General features: G+C 41.6%; 1 protein-coding gene across 2 annotated transcripts in view; it reads left to right on the plus strand.

Annotated features, from left to right (window-relative positions):
- dpysl4 (dihydropyrimidinase like 4) overlaps positions 1–23,872 on the plus strand; it is a 37,679-nt gene continuing 13,807 nt past the window's right edge. Inside the window, exons 1-6 of one of the 2 annotated variants that reach the window (XM_043712564.2) lie at positions 1–360; positions 10,570–10,658; positions 17,639–17,823; positions 18,927–19,097; positions 23,345–23,406; positions 23,495–23,575. In XM_043712564.2, coding sequence (XP_043568499.1) covers positions 16–360; positions 10,570–10,658; positions 17,639–17,823; positions 18,927–19,097; positions 23,345–23,406; positions 23,495–23,575 — 933 coding nt within the window. In that variant the 5' untranslated portion in view covers positions 1–15. Of the gene's footprint in view, positions 361–1,872; positions 2,061–10,569; positions 10,659–17,638; positions 17,824–18,926; positions 19,098–23,344; positions 23,407–23,494; positions 23,576–23,872 lie in introns of those variants that run through there. The other variant, XM_043712565.2, reaches the window with a different exon arrangement.

Consider the following 23,872-nt stretch of genomic DNA (forward strand, 5'->3'; position numbering starts at 1 on the left):
TTGCTGACCCTGACCATGGCTGGAAAGCAGCTCCGGGTTCCGGAGGACGAGCCAGAGGACCCGCCGGTTTATTTCGCCAAACTGGGCACGAGCAGCCCCAAGCCCCGTCAGAAGTACGGGGGCATGTTCTGCAATGTGGAGGGCGCTTACGAAAATAAAACCATCGACTTCGACTCATTGAGCGTGGGCAAGCGGAGCGGCCGGAGTGCGGGCAGGAACGAGACGAGCCAGGTTTCCCTGGAGTCGGACGGGCGGAGTGAGAGCGGCAGTGATCTCAGTGAGCTGTGCAGTCTCTCTGAGACCGGGGATCACTCACCGAGACTGCACGCAGGAAACTCTCTCCCCCAACAACACACACAGGTAACAATAAATACATCACTCCTCATCGAATGTGTCAAATAGCTGAGATCGCGTGCATGAAATTACCGACCTTATAAAACTGGAAAATAAGTTTATAAATATGAACACGGGAATATATTGGTTTCAAATTAGAATTGAGATGGACCCCAGTTGATATTCGCTTGTCCGGGTTCCATTATATGTATATAATATGTGACTATACGCTGTGAAATTGATCACTGAAACGCTTTATCCCATACGTGCAGCTATTTAGCTTTTAATGTTAGCCTGGCAAGACCTTAGCTTTCCTTCGGGCTTTATTATTAGAAGCCAAAGTTTCTGTCCCATGTTAAAGAGTGGTTGTCTGTGTTTTAATATTGGTGTGGAGACTCTGATGGTCCTCCTTTTGCTCCCACTGTGTCGGCCCATGAACTTTCTCTGCAACTTCTGCCTTGTGATTCTGAAGTGAGTGCAGGAACATTCAGCGGGGGCCCGAGTTCCTGAGTCGAGTCTATTACAGCACTACACCACTGTGGAAAAAGTGGCAGGATACCGCTATTCTGTGTGTGTGTGTGTGTGTGTGTTTGGAGGGGCGGGAGAGAGACTAGGACAAAAGGCATTCACGTGTATATGACTGATCCCCACCCAGCCTTCATTACTGTCGGTCAACTGTCAGATTGTGGACGGAGCCGTTTGTGACAGAACGAGACTCCCCAAAGAGATTCTGTATCTTTCCATCTTTATTGATCATCCGGTGCATACCATAAACCAAAGGAACCGCATAAATAAATCTCTCTCTATAAAAAAATCAGTGATGAGTGACATTTTCTAGCGTGGATGATGGATCAGGAGGGTTTGTTAACAATCCCAGAGGATAACGAACAAACACAGAGGATGTTTCTTCATTTTTATTAAACTGGGAGTCCTTAAGGTCTTGTTGTCCAAAGACTATGATTGAGCCAGCGACTGAAAAAAATCTAACAATAAACAGAATAAATAATCTAATATCGAACCATCTAAAATTATGTATTCACTTTTAAATCTTAGGATGATTCGCATTTCAATAAGTATTCTACTGAATTGACTTTACGTTCAATTTTTGCTTTAAATTAATACTTAAGGTGGAATTATTTTGCTAACGTATTGTCATCGATCGGTAAAGTCCTCTTTAAAAATGGATGGGTTCCCTGTGCAATAGTGGAAATTATTGCCAACAAAAGGCTGCCGATAGACTGTGATGGATTTATTGGTGGTGGGGGTGGGGAGAGATTGCTGCAGCCTCCACCCTGCACCGTCAAGGCTGCTGTTGGACTCTCCGATGCTGCTGAATGCAGGGGGTGGGGGGAGCTGGGAAATGCTAATCAGGGAGATGGTCTGGGATCTTGCTGGAGGAAGGGGGCGGGGAGCAGGGTCGAGGCGGTGCCAAGCCTGTGCTGCGGAGCTCTCTGAGCAAGCACCATTTTCAGCACCACCGGGAAAAAAAGAGAGAGAGAGAGACATCAGAAAGCGACTCCCTCTCTGCCTCTACCCCCAAACCCACACCTCCCCCCCACCCCCCCACCTTGATCTCACCGATCGTTCACTCGAGCGACAGCCGGAGAGAGGACAGCAATCAAACACACACACAAAAAAGCAGCGCCCAGTGGTCTGCATCAGAATCGGCCGGAGCTCAGAAAAACATGTTGTCCTACCAAGGCAAGAAGAATATCCCGCGGATCACGGTAAGGACTCGCCTCAGTGACAGTGCGGCTTGCACAGCCCCCCCGGGGGCTGATTTCTCTCTCTCTCTGTCTGTCTGTGGCTTTCAGAGTGAGGTGAGTGCCGGAGCCTGTACAGCAATGCTTTCCTCTAATATTATCCTCATCGGTCTGAAAATGGCGCCGTGTGTGTAATGAACAGCGAGGCTGAGAGGGGGCTGAGGGAGAAGGTGGGATGGAAAACGGGACGTGAACACAACACATACAAAAAAAACGCAGGATGCCTCTGTGTTTTAGGGACGGAGGGACCGCGCCGTCTTCAACGGACACATCCAGGGGCTGCCCCAGCACCAGCAGCCAGAGGGAGGTGGGGAGGAATCCAATACGCACTAAAAGCAGGTCACTCGCTCACAAGTTCTCCCCACAGTTTGCATTTTCAGTGTAATGCAGTGATTTCATTCTGAAGAAATCCTCAGCACCACCCACTCCTCTCCCCCAAAAAGTGCGTGTCAAGGCTTAGAAACAAAATCTGGCTACAGTTTTTCCTAACAATAAATTATTGGGGTGGGGAGGGAATACATCTCGACCAGTTGCTGCCCTCTCTAATAACCAAAAGAAAAAAACAAAATCCCCTTTCAGGTTTGATTGCATCTGAATTATTCACCTCTTTCTTTAAAAACAGAAAGACGGGAGAGAAAGAGAGGAGGGTGCGGGCATGCGCACTCACAGCCCATTCATCCTTTCCATCTCGCCCCCTTTGTGTTTGCTGGGTTTTGTTGCAAAAAACTGGGCGTAGTTGCTGTTTTCCAGAGAGGAATCTGCGGCCGCTCGCCACCGTCTTTTGTCGATTTCTAGAGATGTAACTGAACCTGGATTGCCGGTCGGCGAACCGAATGCAAATGTTAAAGCTGCAAAAAAATACCAAACCACAGTCCCGAGTATTCACACCCACCCTTTTCGTCTCGCGCCGTTGCCTGGAAATGTTAGAGAGAAATAATAATGTCAAAGGGGAGGATCAAAGTAATTACTGAATAACCACCCACTCTCCCCAAAATCGTTTTCCGCCCTTGAAATGATAAAAGGGTGAAGGCAAAACTGAGGTTTGATCTGATAGCATTTTGCTCTTCTTTCAGTAACATGGGCCATTTCTTTTCTCAAGGAGGGGTGTGGTCCGTCTGTACTTACAAAGGGCTCCTTGTGTCACAAAGCAGTTGGACTTGCATGTTAGCATTATTATAAGAACCGTTCAAAGATAACGTACAACGACTGGGGTACAGAAGAAATAGATGGAAAAGCTCAGCAGGTCTAGTAGCATCAGAGAAATCAGTTTCAGGTCCAATGACCCTTCCTCAGAACTCAGAATTCCCACAGTGTGGAAGCAGGCCATTCAGCTCATCAAGTCCACACCGGCCCTCCGAAGAGCATCTCACCCAGACTCACCCCCTGTATTCCCCACACCCCTGGACACTATGGTCAATTTAGCATGGTCAAGTGACCTAATCTGCACACCTTTGGACTGTGGGAGGAAACTGGAGCACCTGAAAGAAACCCATGCGGACACGGGGAGAATGTGCAACCCCACACAGACAGTCACCTGATGCTGGAATTGAACCTGGGTCCCTGGCAGCAGTGTTGACCACTGAGCCACAGTGCCACCCAACTCATTGGACCTGAAATGTTATCTCTGATTTCTCTCTGTAATGCAGCCAGACCTGCTGAGATTTTCCAGCAATTTCTCTTTTTGTTTTTGATTTCCAGCGTATGCAGTCCTTTCAGTTTTAGAAATTGATGCTAGTAGGATAGGTGATCGAAGGCATGATCCCAAGGATTTTGATTTTCAGAAGACTTTGGAATAAATGTGAATCAAGGCAGTGAAGCTTTGTGGGAAGTTGTGCTGGATGCAATGAAAAATTTTCTATCATTTGTAAAAATGAATGGGAAAGGCCCACACAGTCGATCGGGGCCAAAGAATAAAGGGTGGTCCTTTGGTCTGGAAGTGATTTTAAATGTAGAACCAGATCCAGGTGAAAGGGGAATAAAAAGGCAGTTTTCAACTAACGCTTTCTGGAGTGGAGAGCCAGTGGCAAAGCTACATGACTGGGTCTTATTATAGGACAACTCCTAGTTAAAGGATAAATTGGAATTTGTATAAATTGGAGCTGGGGACAACAACCTGTGGAATATGGATGAAGTTGTGTTTTCAAATGGATGATACATTCAGTGATAATGGTGCAGGAAGATGAGCTATATTTTTGAAGGGAAAATTAACTCTTGTGATGAATTTGAAGTTTGAGGCTCAACCTAGGTTAAACAGAACAATGGGTTGTTGCATCAAGCTCAGTCAGAAACAACAGACAAAGTGTTTGATAAGGGATATATTTTATGTTAGGAGATAAACAGGATAATTTTGCAGATGTAAAGTTTGAGATTTTTCTAGCTTCCCATGATTTAATTTCAGCCAAGATGTTGCCCAGAGCATCGTAACAATCTTGGAGTTAACTATGTAAAAGAAAGGGTGAAGTATATATGGACACTACCCTCCATTTATGTGCAAGCATTTAGCCAAGAAATAGTAATAAAATAAGGATATTGTCTGGATCCTGTTGAGGGTAACTATTAGGGGTCATGGTGCGAAAACATTGCAGAAAAACACTAGTTACATTAGGACAAGTCGGAGCAAATATGTGTGTGTGTGTGAGATACTGCAGAGAAAAGCAAAGGATCAGCCTGAAATGGTCAGTTGTACAAAGAACACATAGAAGTTGAGTCACAATGAGATAATGTTGCAATTAAGTCAGAAAGATTTTCATTGCGGACATCTGCAACAAATGGGAAATATCACTGAAGGAATTCAAACAAAGGGAGAGGTAAGCACTGAGAAAGGTGACATTAATTCATTAGAGATTCTTTAAGAGAATAACAAAGTTAGGAATAGGGATTCAATTGAAGATAGTGGAGGAGTATTCAAAGTGCATAGAGAAGTAATAAATAGCAGTGGTTTTAAATATGAGGAAAATGGGGGTTATTGGAGAAGGAATATCTTATAATGTCAAAAAAATTGTAGTTGATGATTGAGTGGTCAGGACTCTTATCAGTATTGGGTCAAGGGAATGGGAGTAGGATTTGGTTATGGTAACAGACTGATGAGAGTAGGAGGAGCAATGAGGGAGAATTGTATGACTGGGGAGCAAAGGAGAATGGGTTGGGGGGAAAAGGAGAACCAGATGGGGCCACCAAGTAGATGAATGACAGGTTTTGAGTGAAAGAAATATATGAACTCCTTGCATTTGGATTTGGAGGTAAGAACCAAAAAATGGGGAAAGGAAAGATGTTTGTCGGAGAAAAATCATTTAGGATTGACCTTGTCTCCATGATGATACTGGAGTCTCGAGAGAGGGCTTGCCTGGAGGGGAAGGGGATATTTCATTGCATGGCCAAATCAAGCTGCCAGAATTTTATTGGTCTTAAAAGGTGTGGAACATTTGGTATGTTTTTCATCTGCATTACCTGCTCAGGAGATGAGATGCTGAAAAGTCAATTTTGGGGAAGATTCTGTATCTACCAGGACTTATCACAAATCTAAGCAAATTTGATAATGGCATAAATTCAACTGCTGATAAATGAACAGGTAAACCCATAATACAAGTGCCAAAGTGGTGTGGAGTTCATTATGTCCAGCACATTAAAACCAGAAGAAAACCCATAGTGTCTTAAAACATTGTTGCTATGCCTTTAAGAGCCTCTGGGTCCAATGCTGACCCTCCCAAAATCCATTTGTTTAATAATTTAAAATTGAGCCCTTTGAATTTACAGACACTATAGCTACACGGGTGGGAGACATCTACTCTTCCATGGACCTGCTCAAAAGGATTCTGCAGAAATTTGTCCCCCTTTTTCTAATTCATCCCCTGCAAAACTACTTAGCTGAACTTCAGCACTCATTCCTTCAAATCAACATTAGCCATTTTACTCTAAATGCAGTACTTTAATTTGAATATGCTACTTTGGCAGATATCATTTACAGGGAAAACTAAGTGATTACAATATTGTGCAGACGTACCAATAATGTTAAACCATTACTATCTGTGGAAAATGAGCAGACGATTACATCTTGGAATTTCTAAAAATTGAATGAACAGAACTGTAATAGATACTTCGTGTCAGAATTTCTTGCATGCTACCTAAATATCAGTGAAAGCAAAGTCACCCTGTTCCTGCTCTCTCAGCAGGGAGAGATGACTAGTGGCAGGTTAACCTGAGAGTTACTGTGCCTCAGTTGTGGGGTAAAGTAGAAACTTTATAGAGACCCAGACCAATACACACACTAAACTCACACTGTTGAGCATCACTCTGCATTTTAAGCCAACTGGGTGACCTAATAGAGGTTGGCATGGATGAGTTGGAGCAAAGGGTCTGTTTCTATGCTGTATAATTCTATGACTGTATAACTGAGCAAACCAACCTCCACTAATTACTTCGGCATTGATTACCTAAATATAACCATTCATGATATAGTATGCATATCAGTGGGAAACAAAACAATACGTAATACCTTGATACATGTTGTAGGTTTTCTCAATTTTCATTTTTTTTATATTCTTGTAATTAGTAAATCTGTTTCATTCATTCACAGTTCTACCTTTCTTAAGCAATACTGAAAACATTCTAATTAATCGGCAATATATTGACACAGATTCCAAAGAATCTGACTTTCATCAAGTTATTAATTATTCAGTCCTTCATTAATTTTCTCTGACGCCTGGATGTAACCAGCAATTTTGGCAACATATTCTTATAGTTTGTGGTTTTTAGTGTCTATTGTATGTTGCACAAATTGCCTTGCAAAGAGGCATCATAGAGGTTATGAAGGCAGAATGCCCTCAGACCCAATGTCTAAAACATTCTGAAAAGCTCATAAACAGGAAAAGGAAGCAGAAGAAAACATTGTGCTTGCAACTTCTCTTTGCTGTGCTTTTACAAGAGATCTCAACCCAAAAAAAACTCTCCTTACATTAACAAATGTCTCTAGATAAATTCATATCCTCTGTACAAATGCTTTCAGCTATAATGACTTCACTATTCCAAAATAAACCTCTTAAATCTGTTATTTGCATCAATCTGATAAAAGCTGCATCCAAACCATGCCAAGCATGCTGTCTGTGTAAGCAACAACTGTCAGGAGCCATATTTTGTAATCTGCAAGCATTGTGCATAAGCATCAATATGAGTCTGCTGAGGTTAAAGTGACTACTTTTTGAGGCTGGTACAATTGCACATTTAAAAGGCATCGGGATGTGTATATGAATAGGAAGGGTATAGAGGGATTTCGGCCAAGTGCTGGCAAATGGTTCTAGTTTGGGTTAGGATATTTGGCCAGCATGGACCAAAGTTGGACCAAAGGGTCTGTTTCTGTGCTGTACATCTATATGACTAGTGACTTGAATGGGTTAACACAAGAATATAAAAAAATGGGTGCAGTGAGCCGTTCAGCTCTAAGCCTGTCCTGCCATTCTATAAAATCATGGTTGATCTGCCCTGACCTCAACTCCTCTTTCATGCCAATTCCTCACAGCCCTAAACTCATTGACATTTCAAATATCTTTCATTGATCTGGCTGCTGCAACTCTGGGTTAGTAGAAGAGTCTGATGTATTCTCATCATAATAACAGCATCACCAATGCCCTATTCTGGACGGTATAGCTAGCTGCTTCCACAACATCAGAGGAAATGTTGGAAACCTTTCTCAGATAATAAAATTGACATGTTAATGATGTGTAATTAATTATCTCCACTACCAACAGGAATTCCAACTCCTATTAATAATGGAATATGCACCAGTGTTTGCTTTGGTATACAATGGAAAGTCATACAACAGTGGTGAGTCATGGGAGCCAGTAGACCAGCATCTTGCCTTATTTTCCGCTGTGAAGAGCAGCAGAAGAGTGTGTTTTGATTCCATGTGTAGGTCATTCAATCATAGAGTCTCAGAATGAATCATTTCTAATTCTTTGGAGTTAAATCACTGCATAAGTATTCATCAAACTTCAGGTTTTGGTTGGAACAGTGCTACGTTCAGAGCGAAAAGATTGTGAGATTTAAACATATAAAGTAGATTGTAACACCAAACTCAATAGTAAGAGCCACAGTGATGCCATATTTCTGAAGTCACATAAAACCAAAGCCTCTTTTATTAACTCAGGGAATATTCAAGGTCACTTGATTTTATTCAAAGAAAAGTGTCAAATTCCTCTGTTGTCCTGGTCAGCTTTCCTTCTTCAACGAAAACCATTAAAAACTGATTAATTTTTTATTCACAAACAGAAACATAAATTGCTGAAGAAACTCAGCAGTTCAGGCATCATCTGTGGAGAGAAAGTAGCGTTAATGATTCAGGTCCAGTTATTCTTCCTCAGTTCTTATTCAGTTTTTGTTTCTGAATTCCAGCATCCACAGTTCATTTTTATTTTTTTTAATTCATTTATTTTCTGTTTGTGGATTTTGCTGTGTACAGGTTGGCAGCCTCATCTGCCCATCATACAGTAGTGCCTGTACTACATATAATAGTGCCTGTACTACATACAATAGTGCCCATACTACAAACAGTAGTGCCTGTACTACATACAGTAGTACCTGTACTATATACAATAGTGCCGGTACTACATACAGTAGTACCTGTACTACATACAATAGTGCCGGTACTACATACAGTAGTGCCTGTACTACAAAAGTATGAATGTGCCCATGATAAGGTATTATGTAGTTTCATCTTCATTATTGTGTTGTTCTTCTAAAGGTCCAAAAATGCATCTGGACTTACCATTTTTGAGTACTTCATGAGAAGAGCAATAGAAAAAGGAAAGGATGAGAAATTTAAAAACATATGCTTAAAATTGTCTATCAAAAATGGACCCTTTTTTACTGTTCCTTTTTTAAGAGACAAGTCTTTCCCTAGGTTATACTTCAGGATTCTGAACAAAAATGAAATTAATGGGAATTGGAGATGGGGGAAGCCTCTCCGCTGTTTGGAGTAATACCTAGCACCAAGGAGGATGGTAATGATTGTAGGAGGTGAATCACCTCAGCTCCAGGATATTGTTCAAAAGTTCCTCAGGATATGTTGTAGATCCAACCAACTTCAGTGCCTTAATTAAGGACCTACCTTCCAGCAAAAGATCAGAAGTAGGCATGTTTGCTGATGATTGCAGTGTTTGTGACCCTTCTGTGTCCATAAGCAGCAAGACTTGGACAACATGCAGTCTTGGACTGATAAATGACAAGAAACAGTCACACTGGATAAGTGCCTGTTGTTGACCATCTTCAGCGAGACAGAACCTAACCATCTCCCCTTAATATTCAGTGGTATTACCACTGTTGAATCCCTCATCATCAATATCCTGGGTGTTACTATTCACTAGAAACGTAATTTGATGAGCCATATAAATACTATGAACCGTACTTATGGTGTAGTGGTAGTGGCTCTACCTCTATGCCATAAGACATGGGAACCGCTTAATTTAAAAATATCTACAAATATTGTGGCTACAAGAACAGGATAGAGATGTGAATTTTGTGATGAGTAACACACCTCCTGTCTCTCCAATGCCTATTCATTGTCTACATGACACAAATCAGGAATGTCATGGAATACTTGCCACTTGCCCGGACGAGTGCAACTTCAACAACACCCAAAAAGCTCGACACCATCCAGAATGCAACAGCTCAGTTGATTGACATTAACCACTTAAACATTCATACTCTGCACTACTGACACATACTGGCAGCAGTGTGCAACATTTATAAGCCTTGTTCAACAACATTTTCCACTCCCTCAACTTTGTGGAAGGACAAAGGGAGCAGACACATGGGAACTCTACCACCTGCATGTTTCCCTCCAAACTACACAGTTTGATTTGCAACTGTATCACTGTTCCTTTCTTTATTACTGGTTCAAATCCTGGAACTTGCTTCCTAACAGTACTATGCGTCTACTTAAACCACAGCAGTGGTTCGAGAAGGAACTTGATCACCATCCTTTCAAGAACAATTAGGGATGTGCAATAAATGCTGGCTCAGCTCACCTGTGCCCACATTCCATGAATAAACTAAAGGAAAATGACCTTCATAGTGATGTTCTCATTTATAAAGATATGCAAAGGTAAAGTCACCATAGTCTTACCAAACCAAAGGGCTGCACTCTCTCATTAGAATGAGACACCTGGTGGTGGTTTAACCTGAGGCTCACCACGCCTCAGGTGAGGGGAGAGAGTGAGAAGGACAATCCTGCATGGTCAACTCAGCTGATGTGGGAATTAAGCGCATGTTATTAGCATCACACTGCATCCAAGCCAACCAAATCCCTGGAATAAAGTAAATAACAATATTAAAGAAACTCTGGATGCTAATACTGTATTCTTACTCAAATAATCTGCTTTAATGAACATTGTAAACTCACAATATTGATGTTTACAATGTTTTCTTCATCATTCAGTAAAAGCACATTTTAACTGTTTAATTATTTAAATATTCCTTCCAGAGTGATCGCTTACTGATTAAAGGAGGGAAAATAGTCAACGATGACCAGTCATTTTTTGCTGATATTTACTTAGAAGATGGGATTATAAAGTAAGTTTGAGAATATTGCTTTAAAATTGTTTCTGTATGTGAATTAATAAATAGGTGAATTGTTATATGGTGTCCTAAATTGTTAAACAGAATGACTTGAATAGAGATCTTTGTATGTAACTCACTTAAGTTTCAAGTATTTTCAGTTCCAAGATCAATGTGGCTGAATTAATTATTACTTAGTTTAATCCTAACAGGATCTGTTATGATCTCGAGGCACTCTTCTACATCTGCAACTTTTATTTCTCAACTCAGTGGTTTCTTTTAATGGAATTTATAAACTTGGGACACCACATGACAACTAATAGTTAGTTTCTGTAATACACCAAGATTTATGCAGAATTTTCTTATCACAGGTTCAGATGTGAAATTCTTACCCTCAGCATTGCATCCTTTTTCACAAAGACCAATTCAGACCTGACAGCGAATGACCAGTTTGCCAACAAATTGCATAATTTCACTCCTGAACAAAACATTGTCAATTTTAAGAAAGTGCAAGTGATTATAATATTAATAATGAGATATATCCAGAGGTGCCTGCAACAGATTGCCTGTATGAGTTACATTTTCTGAAACAAAAAAAGAAATCGCTGGAGCAACTCAGCAGGTCTGGCAGCATCTGTGGGAAGAAAGCAGAACTAATGTTTTGAGTCCAGTGGCTCTTCTGAAGACTCTTAAACATTAACTCCTTTTTCTCTCTTATCAATTTCTGCTTTTGTTTCAGATTGCCAGTTCTTTGCTAGGTTACATTTCTTCCCCATGGACCTCCATGGATTCATCATGGACATCCAGTCCCTTTACACCTCCATCCGCCATGACTCGGGCCTCCAAACCCTCAGTTTCTTCCTCTCCCAATGTCCCCACCAGCACCCTTCCACTAACAGTCTTATTCGTTTGGCTGAACTGGTCCTCACCCTCAACAATTTCTCCTTCAAATCCTCCCACTTCCTCTGGCCGAAAGGGGTAGCCACAGGTACCCGCATGGGCCCCAGCTATGCCTGTCTCTTTGTCGGCTGTGTGGCACAGTCTATCTTCCGGAGTTACACTGGCATCACTCCCCACCTTTTCCTCTGCTATGTTTATGACTGCATCGGCGCCACCTCGTGCTCCCACGAGGAGGTTGAACAGTTCATTAACTGCACCAACATATTCCACCCCGACCTTAAATTCACCTGGACCATCTCTGACACCTCTCTCCCCTTCCTGGACCTCTCCATCACCATCAACGGTGACTGACTCAACACTGACATTTTCTACAAACCCACTGACTCCCACAGCTACTTGGATTACACTGCTTCCTGCAAAAATACTATCCCTTATTCCCAATTCCTCCGCCTCTATCACATCTGCTGTTAGGAGGACCAGTTCCACCACAGACCACACCAGATGGCCTCTTTCTCTAAAGATCACCAATTCCCCTCCCACATGGTTGATGATGCCCTCCAGCGCATCTCATTCACATACTGCCCCTCTGCCCTCGAACCCCACTCCTACAACTGAGAAGGACAGAAGAGTCCCACCAACCTCCACGTACATTGCATCATCCTCTGCCATTTCTACACCTACAAACAGACTCCACCAGAGATATATTTCCCTCTCCACCCCTTTCCGCTTTCCGTAAAGACCGCTCCCTCTGCAAATACCTGGTCAGGTCCACGCCCCCTAGCAACCCACACTCCCCTTCTGGCATCTTCGCCTGCCACCGCAGGAATTGTAAAACCTGCACCCACACCTCCCCCCTCACCTCTGTCCAAGGCCCCAAAGGAGCCTTCCACATCCATCAAAGTTTCACCTCCACTTCCACACGTCATTTACTGTATCCGTTGCTCCCGATGCAGTCTCCTCTACATTGGGGTGACTAGGCAGAGTGCTCCAGAGAACATCTCTGAGACACCCACACCGATCAACCCCACCGCCCCATGGCTGAACACTTCAACTCCCCTCCCACTCTGCCGAGGACATGCAGGTCTGAGGCCTCCTCTATCGCCACTCATTTACCACCCGACGCCTGGAGGAAGTACACCTCATCTTCCGCCTCGGGACTCTTCAACCCCATGGCATCAATGTGGACTTCACCAGTTTCCTCATTTCCCCTCCCCCTACCTTACCCCACTTTCAATCTCCCAGCTCAGCACTGCCCTCATGACCTGTCCCACCTGTCAATCTTCCTTCCCACCTATCCACTCCAAATCTACCCTCCACCCTCCTCTCCGACCTATCACTTTTACCCCGACCTCCATCCACCTATTGCACTCTCAGCTACCTTCCACCCAACCCTACTCCCCTTCCATTTATCTTTCCATCCCCAAGGTTCCCAGCCTCATTCCTATTGAAGAGCTCTTGCCAGAAACATTGATTTACCTGCTTCTCAGATGCTGCCTGACCTGCTGTGCTTTTCCAGCACCACTGTAATCTTGACTCTGATCTCCAGCACCTGCAGTACTCACTTTTGCCTACATTTTTTCCCTGAATGGAAAGTTGTCATTACAATAGCACAAGTAAGTAGAGAATTTCAGCTGCCCATCAATGTAACATGTCCCATCAGTGGATTTTGATATTCCTAGATTGTCTTTTAACATATCATTTTCCCCCCCCCAAAAAAGACCTTTTAATCCTAAGTCATACCATTCGAGGAAGAAATGTAAATGGAGGATGGCTAAATGCTTGAAATCATAGGTTCTTTCAGTAGTCAAATAACTGAATAGATTTTAAAAGCTATGTTGTGTTTGAATTACTGCTATATAATTCAAAGCATTAACAAAATAATTGATAGTTTTATATTGTCAGCTTCTCAAACTGGTGGATTTAGATCTCAGCTACATTGCAGTAGGGTGGCATTAATGAGAGGTTAGGCATTTACCCAGAATATTCCCTTTCATCTGCCCATTTTGGACAAATTAGCTGCAGATGACTGAAGTTAAACTGTAATTGACTGAAGTATTTCAAGACCTATAAAGACAAGTTACCAAAAGTACTTGCAAGTATGTTTCTTTGAAGTGTGAAATATTTCTATCAGTACACAGATATACAATGAATCCTCTTATTGTAGATGTACTTCAATAAGTAGGGACTTTATTTTAACTCCACAAATCACAAACAACATAAAAATGATTTAGTCCGAATCCTAATTCAATTGTGTGCTCAAATGATAAGGGGCTACCTCTTGAAGTTAATCACTGTGTATATGTTTATAATTGATTGAAAGTCACGGCATCTGTTGATGATGTCAGTAACTTTTGTTGAACTGAACTGTAACATTATGTACCTCTCTTTGAATCTAGATCCAACTTGCTGCTTTTATTTTTCAAAATATTTTCACCATTCTTTTTACTACTCTCTACTTCATAAAAATGAGGAGTGACTTTCATGGCATGTCATTTTCCACAACTGACTGTTACGATTAATGGGTTATCATTGTGTTTAAAAGACCTCTTTCTTTATCTTGCTTTGTCTCCATGACTATAATAACATGCTTGTCTCGTCTTACATTCTTTCCCCTGAGATTTTGGCAGTGTGATTTACACATCTTGGCATTAAAAGAATTGCAGCAGTGAGACTTTGTACTTTGTCACTTTAGTTGCTGCATTGCAGGAGAGCCAGATGCTTCCTTTGGAGTGTTTCATTAGTCATGTAGGACTAAGTTAGGACTTCCATAATACGCATTGCTTTTCTTCACCAAAACCTTCCCACCTTAAGTACGTCCTCTATTTGGTCATTAGATTGTACATAATTGCACATGTTGTTTATGCTCCAAGCTCTAATGTTGCAAACTTCTTGAACTCCAGTGTCAAGAATATTAGTCGTTTCAATGCATTTTACCTCCGATTTGACATGATGAGAAATATATGTTATTAAAACTTGTAAGCCCTTCTTTTCAGTCAGTTCTACTGAATACCATTGTTAGCTCATTTATTTTAAATTAAGTAACAATGAAATTAAAGCATCACCAGAATTAAAGCGTCCATGAAATGTCTTTTGCAAACAAGATTAAGGAAAATCCCAAGACTTTTTATACGTATATAAGGAGCAAGAAGGTAACAAGCAAAAGGGCAGGTCCACTCAAGCACAAAGGAGGGAATTTATGCATTGAGCCTGAGGAAGTAGGTGAGGTCCTTAACGAATACTTTGCATCAGTATTTACAAAGGAGGATGACATGGTGAATTGTGATTTTCGGAAGGGGTATGTTGATTTTATGGGACTTGTCAGCATAAAAAACGAGATGTTGGGTATTTTTACAAGCTTTACGGTAGACAAGTCCCCAGGACCTGATTGGATCTATCTCAGGATGCTGAGGGAGGCGGGTGAGAAAATTGCTGGGGTCTTGTACGAAGTCTTTGCATCCCGTGTGGTCACAGAGGAGGTTGCAGAAGAATGGAGAAGAGACACTTTTGTTCCTTTGTTTAAGAAGGGCAACAGGGATAATCCAGGAAATTACAGGCCAGTGAGCCTTACGTCAATTGTAGGGGAATTATTAGAGAAGATTCTCAGGGATAGGATTTATTCACATTTGGAAAAATATGGGCTTATTAGTGATAGACAGCATGGCTTTGTGCAATGAAGGTCTCACAAACTTGATTGAGTTTTTTGAGCAAGTGACAAAGATGTTTGATGAGGGCATGGTAGTAGATGTTGTCTATATGGATTTTAGCAAGGTCTTTGACAACGTTCCTCAAGACATGCTGATACAGAAGATGAAGTCACATGGGATCATAAGTGAGTTGGTACTGTGGATATAGAACTGGCTGCGAATAGCAGTGGGAGGGTGTTTTTCAGATTGGAGATCTGTGACCAGTGGTGTCAACAAACCCTTTTGTTTGTGATCGATATATATAAATGATTTGATGGAGAATGTAGGTGGCCTGATCAGAAAGTTTGCAGACAACACCAAGATTGGGGAGCTGCAGATAGTGAAGAGGATTGCCATTTCATACAGCAGGATGTAGATAGGGTGGAGACGGGCAGAGAAATGGCAGGTGAAGTTTAATCTGTCAAACGTGAGGTGATGCATTTTGGAAGGTCTAATGCAGGAAGGAAGTATACAGTAAGTTGCAGAACCCTTAGTAGCATCAACATATGAAGAGATCGAGGTGCACATGTCCACAGTTCCTGGAGATTGGCAACGCAAGTGGATAAAGTGGTCAAGAAGTCAAAGAGCATGCTTGCTTTCAGCAGTTGGGGCGCAGAGTATAAAAATTGGCAAGTTTTGTTGCAGCTGTGTAGAACTTTAGTGAGGCCACATTTGGAATATTGTGTACAGTTCTGGTGGCCACACTAGTAGAAGGACGTAGAGGCTTTGGGGAGGGTAAAGAAACAGGATGTTGCTCGTTTGGAGGATATTAGCTGGGAGGAGAGATTGGACATTATTTTCACTTGAATGTTGAAGGATGAGGTGCGACCTGATATAATTTTGTAAACTTCTGAGGCATGGATAAAATGGATAGTCAGAATCTTTTCCCAGGGAAGAAATGTCAATTACTAGTGGACATAGATTTAAGCTAAAATAGAGTTGTGACAGGCAACTTTTTTTCACAGAGGCTGATAAGTGTCTGGGATGCGCTGCCAGAGGAGATGGTGGAGGCAGATATAATGGCAACGTTTAAGAGGCATCTTGATAGATACACGAATAGACAAGGAATAGAGGGATACAGACCACGTAGAGGCAAAAGATGTAGTCTTGTTGGGCCAAAAGGCCTGTTCCTGTGCTGTACTGTTCTTCGTTTTTAAAGTTATGCCAATGGAAAATCAAAGGCAGCAGTGACTTATGACTAGAATTTCTTCTGCTGTATGAACCAAAATTAAAAATCTCAGCAGTTGGGATAAGGAGGCCTAAAGCCACATCCTCACTCTTGTTAGCACTTCCAAGAATCTTGATGTCTCCTGCCCGCACTCAAATTTGGTCAGCAACCCACTTTGTGTAGATGACAGTTCAGAGACTGAGCCTGGGAATCTGTTCGCCTTTCCTGCCCCTTCTCACCTTCCATTGAAGGCTGTCAGGAAGGCGTGGTGCTAACCCTGAAATAGTGACAGAAAAACCACTAAGTAGCTATTTGGAGGGACAGGTCATTTGTGTCTCTCTTCTCCATTCCTGCCCACACCTTTAAAAAGACATGGCATTATCTGAGACCTAAAAGAAAACATTAGAAAGTCTCTTGTGGTGATTATGTATCTGTTTTACTAACAATGCTGGCAAAGCAGTGGCTAACCCGTTGTATTGTGAAGAAACTACACTGCATTGATGCCTTAAATCACTGCAATAATTAAAATCCCAAGTATAAAATAACACCAGGTTCCTTTAATACAGCAGAAGTTCATCTGGGTGCCTGTCCAGTAAAGCTGATAGGGCCAGCCCAGGAAAATAGGACAGGGTCAGGAAGATGGGTAAAAGGAGCTCCTCTCCAGGGGTGTATCCACCCCAGAAACAATTTTTTTGTCCCCAATATCTACTGCTAAGTAAATTAAAAATTGTTTTTCCTGACAATGTACTGTAAAAAGCATGAATTCATGCAAATCAGGTTTGATCCTGACCTGTCAGACAATATAATGGTAAAGTTTCTTTGGCCCTGGAGTTCTTGTGGCTGTGTTTTCATTTCAGTTCTGCATTGATTTGAGCTTAGCTTACTCGGTGAGTCACAGAACTCATTGGTTGTTAGGAGAGAAAGAGGATTATTTACTGTTTCATTCATACATTAGATTGAACAATTTAGTACAGTTTTAACAGTACGATTTTGGGAGGGATGAATGTGACAAAGTTTAGGGGAAAAATGAAAGAAAAAGACAAAGAAGGAAATAATTGAAATTGATACTTTATCTTCTAAGTCATAGGAGCAGATATTTAAGCAGTTAATAGAAAGCTAGAAAGGATGAAGACTTGGTGTTGTAAATCAAATTTGGTTTGTAAAAGGCCACACTTAAGACAAATGAATGCTCCTTTTGGTACAGCCTGGTCAAAAGCCTAACAGTTTGTATAATGACTTCTTAGACAACTTGGAGATAATCTGATTGTCCCTGGAGGTGTAAAGACAATTGAAGCCAATGGACAGATGGTAATACCTGGTGGAATAGACGTCCACACTCATCTGCAAATGCCATGCATGGGCATGACCGCTGCTGATGACTTCTACCAAGGAACAAAAGCTGCACTGGCAGGGGGAACCACAATGATAAGTATGAAACAAATAATTTTCTACTCACTGCAATTGATTCAAAAAATGACATATAAAGAAAACTAAAAATAATACATTGAAGAATCTTATTTTCATCTGTTGGTTTAAATTATTTAGTCTAATAGTGTTATTAATATTTTCATAGATGACAAACAGTTGATGAGTTACAATACAAGAAATGGGAAAGAAAAATGCACCATGTATTTAAAGAGGATGTGATAGCACAGTGATGCCTTGTTGAAATTGCTTGCCTAACAATTGATCCAAGCCTCAAGAGATCAATTTTAACTTGCAAAATCAGCATCAACATCTCACAGTAATTAGATTAGGTTCCCTACAGCGTGGAAACAGGCCTTTCAGCCCAACAAGTCCACACTGACCCTCCAAAGAGTAACCCACCAAGACCCATTTCCCCCTCACTAATGCACCTAACACTATGGACAATTTAGCATGGTCAATTCACCTAACCTGCACATCTTTGGATTGTGGGAGGAAACCCACACAGACGCAGGGAGAATGTGCAAACTCCACACAGAGAGTCACCCAAGGCTGGAATCAAACCCAGGTCCCTGCTGCTGTGAGGCAGCAGTGCCAACCATTGAGCCACTGTGCCACCAATGTTGGAATAGATTGAATCGAGTTGCTATTACATTAATAATGGGTGAAACGACTGCAGTTTTTTGAGACTTGGCTCAATTTCTACTTGGCTCAATCCATTTCTACTTGGCTAAAATGTCTGCCTATTTCAGATGCAAGACTGCCTTCAATATACAAATCAGGATCCTTTTAGGACAAAGCTGGTCAGACTGTATGCATCCACTCTACTGCTGAACTTCACAAGGAAGTCTCTCCACTAACACAATATTTGAATTGAACGGAATTAGACTACATAAGCTGGTCAGAAAAATAATAGCCAGAACTGTATAGATGTTCATGTTACAGACAATCCTAATCCAATGACAGAATAGGTCTTGCATTGAGAAACACTGAGTCACAGGAAAAGATAATGAGGCTATTTCGTATGAGAAATTACATGATTAAGACACAACATATACAGTAATTCAAATTAACTGCATATGTTTATATCTTTGCTGTCTAATGTAGTGGATCATGTTCTTTCTGAACCTGAACCTGGATCAAGCCTGATTTCTGCCTATGAGCAGTGGAGAGAATGGGCCGACAGCAAATCCTGTTGTGACTACTCTTTGCATATAGATATTACACGTTGGCATGAGGCTCTGCGTGAAGAGATGGAAACCTTGGTCAAGGACAAAGGTAAATTTCAAGTTTTTAAAGAATATGTATATTTATTAAAGAAAAAATAATAATTTTAAAAATATTACTACAAATACAGAACAAAACAATACAAAGAAACCCACAAATTATATAAATAAATAAATAATAGCTCGGAACTAACCAAAAAAAATGACAGTCATAATAATAATAATAATAATACAGCTCAATAAAACATAGTAATAGAGCATAAATTTGTACGTATTCATGTGTTTGTAGTTCCCTCTCTCTGGATATCAGATTCATTAAACAGAATCATCATAGCTTTAGTAAGATGTTTGATAAGGTTTCCAATGGTAAACCATTAGAGAAAGTGAAGTCACATGGTGTACAGGGTGTTCTAGCTAGGTGGATAAAGAACTGATTGAGCAACAGGAGACACAGAGTGGTAGTTAAAGGGAGTTTCTCGAAATGGAGAAAGGTGACCAGTGGTGTTCCGCAGGGATCAGTGCTGGGGCCACTGTTGTTTGTGGTATACATAATGATCTGGAAGAGAGCACTGTTGGTATGATCAGCAAGTTTGCAGATGACACAAAGATTGGTGGAGTAGCAGAAAGCATTAAGGAACTGTCAAAGAACACAGGAGAATATAGATAGACTGGAGAGTTGGGTGGAAAAGTGGCAGATGGAGTTCAATCCAGGCAAATGTGAGGTGAAACATTTTGGCAAGTCTAATTCTAGAGCAGCAAATTATACAGTGAATGGAAGAGCCTTGAGAAAAGTTGATGAGCAGAGAGACCTGGGAGTGCAGGTCCATTGTACCCTGAAGGTTGCTGCACAAGTGGATAAAGTGGTCAAGAAGGCATATAGTATGCTTACCTTCATCGGACGGGGGATTGAGTATAAGAGCTGGCAGGTCATGGTAAAATTGTTGGTTTGGCCGCATTTAGAATACTGTGTACAGTTCTGGTTGCTACATTATCAAAAGGATGTGGACGCTTTGGAGAGAGTGCAGAGAAGATTTACAAAGATGTTGCCTGGTATGGAAGGTGCTAGCTATGAAGAGAGGTTGTGTAAGTTAGGTTTGCTTTCATTAGAAAAAAAGAGATTGAGGGGGGACCTGATTGAGGTCTATAAAGTCATGAAGGATATAGACAGGGTAGATAGCGATAAGCCTTTTCCCAGGGTGAAGGATTCAATAATGAGAGGTCACGCTTTCAAAGTGAGAGATGAAAAGTTTAAGGGGGATACATGCGGCAAGTACTTTACACAGAGGATGGTGGGTGTCTGGAACGTGTTGCCAGCAGAGATAGTCGAGGCAGGCATAGTAGATTTATTTAAGATGTGTCTGGACAGATGCATGAGTAGGTGAGAGCAGAGGGATACAGATGCTTAGGAATTGGGTTACAGGTTTAGACAGTAGATTTGGATCAGCTCAGGCTTGGAGACCGAAGGGCCTGTTCCTGGGCTGTAAATTTTCTATATTCTTTGTTCTTTGTATATAAAGGCCCTTATTAGTATGGCACACAAATCTGTACCCAAGTAGTTCAAAAAGGGCCGCCATGTCTTATAAAAATTCTCAGTTATATGGTGCACCATACTTGTAAGAAAGTCCAAAGGGCTGTGTTCTATGACTAGCATATGCCAGCCCGACAGCCCCAGGGGGTTTTCAGGCACACCCTAATAGAATGTTCTTCCTTGCACATAAAGTGAGGATGCTGAAAAGCTTTTTTTTGTGTGGATCAAATGGAAGTGGGTTAACAAGACCAAGAAGAAGAGGTACTGGTCCGTCTCACCTCCGTCCCCAAGACCTTCTCTATTTCACCTACTGCAGTGCTCCAGTATGCCCATGGTCTGTGGCAGGTCCATAGACAATAAGTAAGAGTACCTATACTCATTTTGCATTTAGGACACATTGAAGATACTCCCACTTTAAATTTTGACAGGTGGGTCTGGAGCCAAGTGGACCCTGTGGAGAATTTTCAGTTGGAAGGCATAGGTCTTGTTGCAAATTGAGATCCTCCTTGCATTTTCCTAGATACCCTCCCATACTTCAAAAGGGATCTCAGCGTCCAGCTCCCTGTCCAATACCTTATAGACCGAGGGACCCTCTCTCAATAGGTGATAGATATTGCTGATCTCAGTACTCAGCACCCTCTTCTCTGTGTCAGATCTATAAGGATCAGTTAGAAGCATGGTCTCTTTTTGTATAACATTTCTAATTTGAAAGAAATGAAAGAGGCCCCTACTGGGCAACTCGTATTTCTGAACCAACTTGTCAAAGGACATCAGTATGTCCCCCTTGAATAAGTCACTGAGGCAAGACACGCCCTTAGCTGCCCATAATTTAAACCCCGAGTCCATCGTCCCTGGCTGAAAAGCTGGCATAAAAAATGATGTTTTGGCAATATTACCCTCACTCTGATGCATTGCCCTCCACACCTTAACAGTATTAATTAATACTGGGCTATGGCAATATTCCTTAACTGTCCAAGAACAGCAAGCTAGTAAGGGGGCATATTGCCTGAGAAGCTTTGATATCCAACCATAATGAAAGCAGGACCTCCCGGGCCCAGTCATTCATGTAAGATAGCAACAAGCTTTTTTGATAGTTTTTAATATTTGGGTGGTCCACTCCTCCCAATCTGTGGGGTAGCTGCAGTTTAGTCAGTTTAACGAAGGGTCGCTTTTGATGCCAGATAAAGGAACTGAACCAGCCAATCAGTCTTCTAAATGCTTGTTTAGGAAAGAGCAGAGGAAGAATTCGCAGAGGATACAGCAGACAGGGCAGAATGTTCATTTTAATGAGGGCTAACCGACCTAACCAAGAGATCAGAAGCGCCTCCCACCTTCGAAGGTCTTGTTTGATTTTGTCGAATAAATGGGCAGAATTGGTTTTAAAAGGCAGATCAAAGACAGAAGTAATGAATATACCTAAGTAGAGAAAGCCCTCCTGTGACCATCTAAAGGAAAATCGAGATTTGTCCTTAAGACCAGGCATTTTTGGGAGACCTCCCATGGGCGTGGCCTCCGATTTTGTAAAGTTGATCTTGTAATCCGAAAAGCCACCAAACAAATTAATGCATTATACCAAAACTGTTGGGTTCAATAAAAAGACAGGAACATTATCTGCATACAATGCAATCTTATGAGACTTTGTCCACACTTCTGGAGCAGATAATGTTGGGATCCCTACATATTGCCTCTGCCAGCGGTTCAATCACCAATGTAAAAAGCAATGGTACTAAGAGACAGCCCTGTCGACTGCCCCTAAGGTATTGAAATTGCACACCATTGGTGAAGCAATTTCAACATTTTTAACCACTTCCAGAATGGAGACTAATCTGATTGTCCTGAAACGGCATTGAAACGCACCATTAGAACTCATAGATGTACTTTCATTCTGGACTGATTAATTTTTCTCTTTTCCAATGTCTGAACTGTGTTATTCTTGCAATACTATCTCTGAATATAGATTAAATTAGATTAGATTACTTACAGTGTGGAAACAGGCCCTTCGGCCCAACAAGTCCACACCGCCCCGCCGAAGCGCAACCCACCCATACCCCTACATGTACCCCTTACCTAACACTACGGGCAATTTAACATGGCCAATTCACCTGACCTGCACATCTTTGGACTGTGGGAGGAAACTGGAGCACCCGGAGGAAACCCACGCAGACACGGGGAGAACGTGCAAACTCCACACAGTCAGTCGCCTGAGGCGGGAATTGAACCTGGGTCTCTGGCACTGTGAGGCAGCAGTGCTAACCACTGTGACACCGTGCAGCCCCCAATATAATTGGGCAGGAGGTGAGCTCAACACCTATGAACGCAATGTGAAAGTACAGCGATCAAAACAACACAACTTGGCCCATGAAGCTTCAGTTCTCCACAAATGAAACAAAATATTCTCATGACCTGAAGTGAATCCAGCAACTGGGCATGAATGTGCTTCAGACTGTTCAGATTTGGCAAAGAAACCTTTAAAAATCACAATCCCCATCACACTGGCAAGTTTCCAAAGGAGCTAAATGAGCCCTTAATTGTGATAAGTGTTCTCATCTCTCAAGTAGCATTTGATTATTTCAAATTGTCTCAGAAGAGTCAGGATCTTGAGACAACCTCTGTGACTGCAATTTTGGAATTACTACAAATCCTGCACTAATTTGAAAATCCAACCCGAGTAATGGATGTGAAAATGTTTTCAGTGATGAAATATTGAAATCAAATGCTTATTGCAACTTATAACTTCTGTATGGCATTTTCACTATTTTATCTTCATCTAGGTATAAATTCATTTCTCGTATTCATGGCCTACAAAGACCAATATCAGTGCAGCGACTCACAGGTAATGCTTCAGAGATAATTAAACCATTAGCACTACCTATTTGGCTAAGGATGTTCCCTACAATATCAATGTCTGCTTTCTGTGACAGATATATGAAATTTTCAGCATCATCCGAGATCTGGGTGCTGTAGCACAAGTGCATGCCGAGAATGGAGATATCATTCAGGAGGTAAATTTAGAATATGACGATCAATACAGTACCTCATAACTGTTCCTTAATTTCCTATGCTTTCCTCCTTAGTCCCCATGCACACATTTGACATGGCTTAACAGAACTCAGCAATCACACAGTATTTGGTTTCAGAACCTTACAATTCTTAGTGAAGAGGTTGAAGTGGATGCACTTACATTTCCATTACATTGCAATCATTAGCAGAATGCACAAACATGTTGTTTTGAAATCAATAATGCTAAATTTTCTAATCTATGTGCACACCTAATTTTCCTCAATCCTGGAACCACTCTT

This window comes from Chiloscyllium plagiosum, unplaced genomic scaffold, assembly GCF_037043375.1.
Source record: "Chiloscyllium plagiosum isolate Xiang-an unplaced genomic scaffold, Cpla_swu_hap1 HiC_scaffold_22, whole genome shotgun sequence".
NCBI classification, from domain to species: Eukaryota; Metazoa; Chordata; class Chondrichthyes; order Orectolobiformes; family Hemiscylliidae; genus Chiloscyllium; species Chiloscyllium plagiosum.